Source organism: Aptenodytes forsteri, unplaced genomic scaffold, assembly GCF_000699145.1.
Source record: "Aptenodytes forsteri isolate BGI_AS27 unplaced genomic scaffold, ASM69914v1 Scaffold1182, whole genome shotgun sequence".
Classification (NCBI taxonomy): domain Eukaryota; kingdom Metazoa; phylum Chordata; class Aves; order Sphenisciformes; family Spheniscidae; genus Aptenodytes; species Aptenodytes forsteri.
In genome coordinates, this window is record NW_008794504.1 from 4,842 (window position 1) to 5,832 (window position 991).

At 63.5% G+C, this 991-nt stretch overlaps 1 protein-coding gene across 1 annotated transcript in view; it reads right to left on the reverse strand.

Annotated features, from left to right (window-relative positions):
• Nucleotides 1–991, reverse strand: part of LOC103908577 (ras/Rap GTPase-activating protein SynGAP) — a gene marked incomplete at both ends in the record, with an annotated part of 23,428 nt that overhangs the window by 4,559 nt on the left and 17,878 nt on the right. The window contains one exon of the mRNA XM_019475042.1: nucleotides 396–565. Within this exon, the coding sequence (XP_019330587.1) occupies nucleotides 396–565 (170 nt within the window). The remainder of the gene's footprint in view (nucleotides 1–395; nucleotides 566–991) is intronic.

The following is a 991-nucleotide window of genomic DNA, read 5'->3' on the forward strand; positions in this document are numbered from 1 at the left end:
GCCCGCCCGACTGCCCCACGGCCACGCCAACCGGGGATGCACCACGAGAACAGACCACTCAACCGTCCCACGGCCACGCCAACGGGGACACAATCATAAGAAGGGACCGCCCGACCGCCCCACGGCCACGCCCATGAGGACCTGCCTATGAGCAGGGACCGAGGACCACCTTGTCGTACCCTAATGGGGACACGGCCGTGAGAAGGGACCGCCCGACCGCCCCACGGCCGTCCCAGTGAGGACACAGCCACGCGCGGGGCCCACCCACCGTCCCACAGCCATGCCGACGGGGAACACGACCCACGCGCGGGCACCACCCACCGTCCCACAGCCATGCCAGGGGCGCCCCGGCCACCATGGGGACCCTTGGCCGTGTCGGGGGGACACCCCCCCACCCCCCCCAGTGCCGGTGGAGCTCACCGATGGCGTCCTTGAGGTATTTCTGGCCGATGAGTTTCAGGTACTCCTCTATGGCTTTCGTGGCGAGGGTGTTTTCCCGGAAGATCAGGTGCTCCCGGTCCATGAAGCGATCCACCTCCGTCATGGCCATGTCCGACAGGAAGTCCTGCCCACGGCCGTCAGGGCAGCCCAATGCCTGCCTGCGCCCCAGCAGCCCGGCCAGGCTGGCCCAGCCCACCCTCCGCGCGTCCTTGTGTCCCGCCTCCAACTTCCGTCCGTCCGTCCATCTTCCATCCATCCATCCATCCTCCATCCATCCTCCATCCATCTTCCATCCATCCATCTTCCATCCATCCGTCCATCCATCCTCCATCCATCCTCCATCCATCTTCCATCCATCCATCTTCCATCCATCCGTCCATCCATCTTCCATCCTTCCATCCATCTTCCATCCATCCATCCATCCATCCTCCATCCATCCATTCTCCATCTCTCCATCTTCCCTCCATCCTCCATCCATCCGTCCATCCATCCATCCATCTCTCCATCCATCCATCTTCCATCCATCCATCCATCCATCCTCCATCCATCC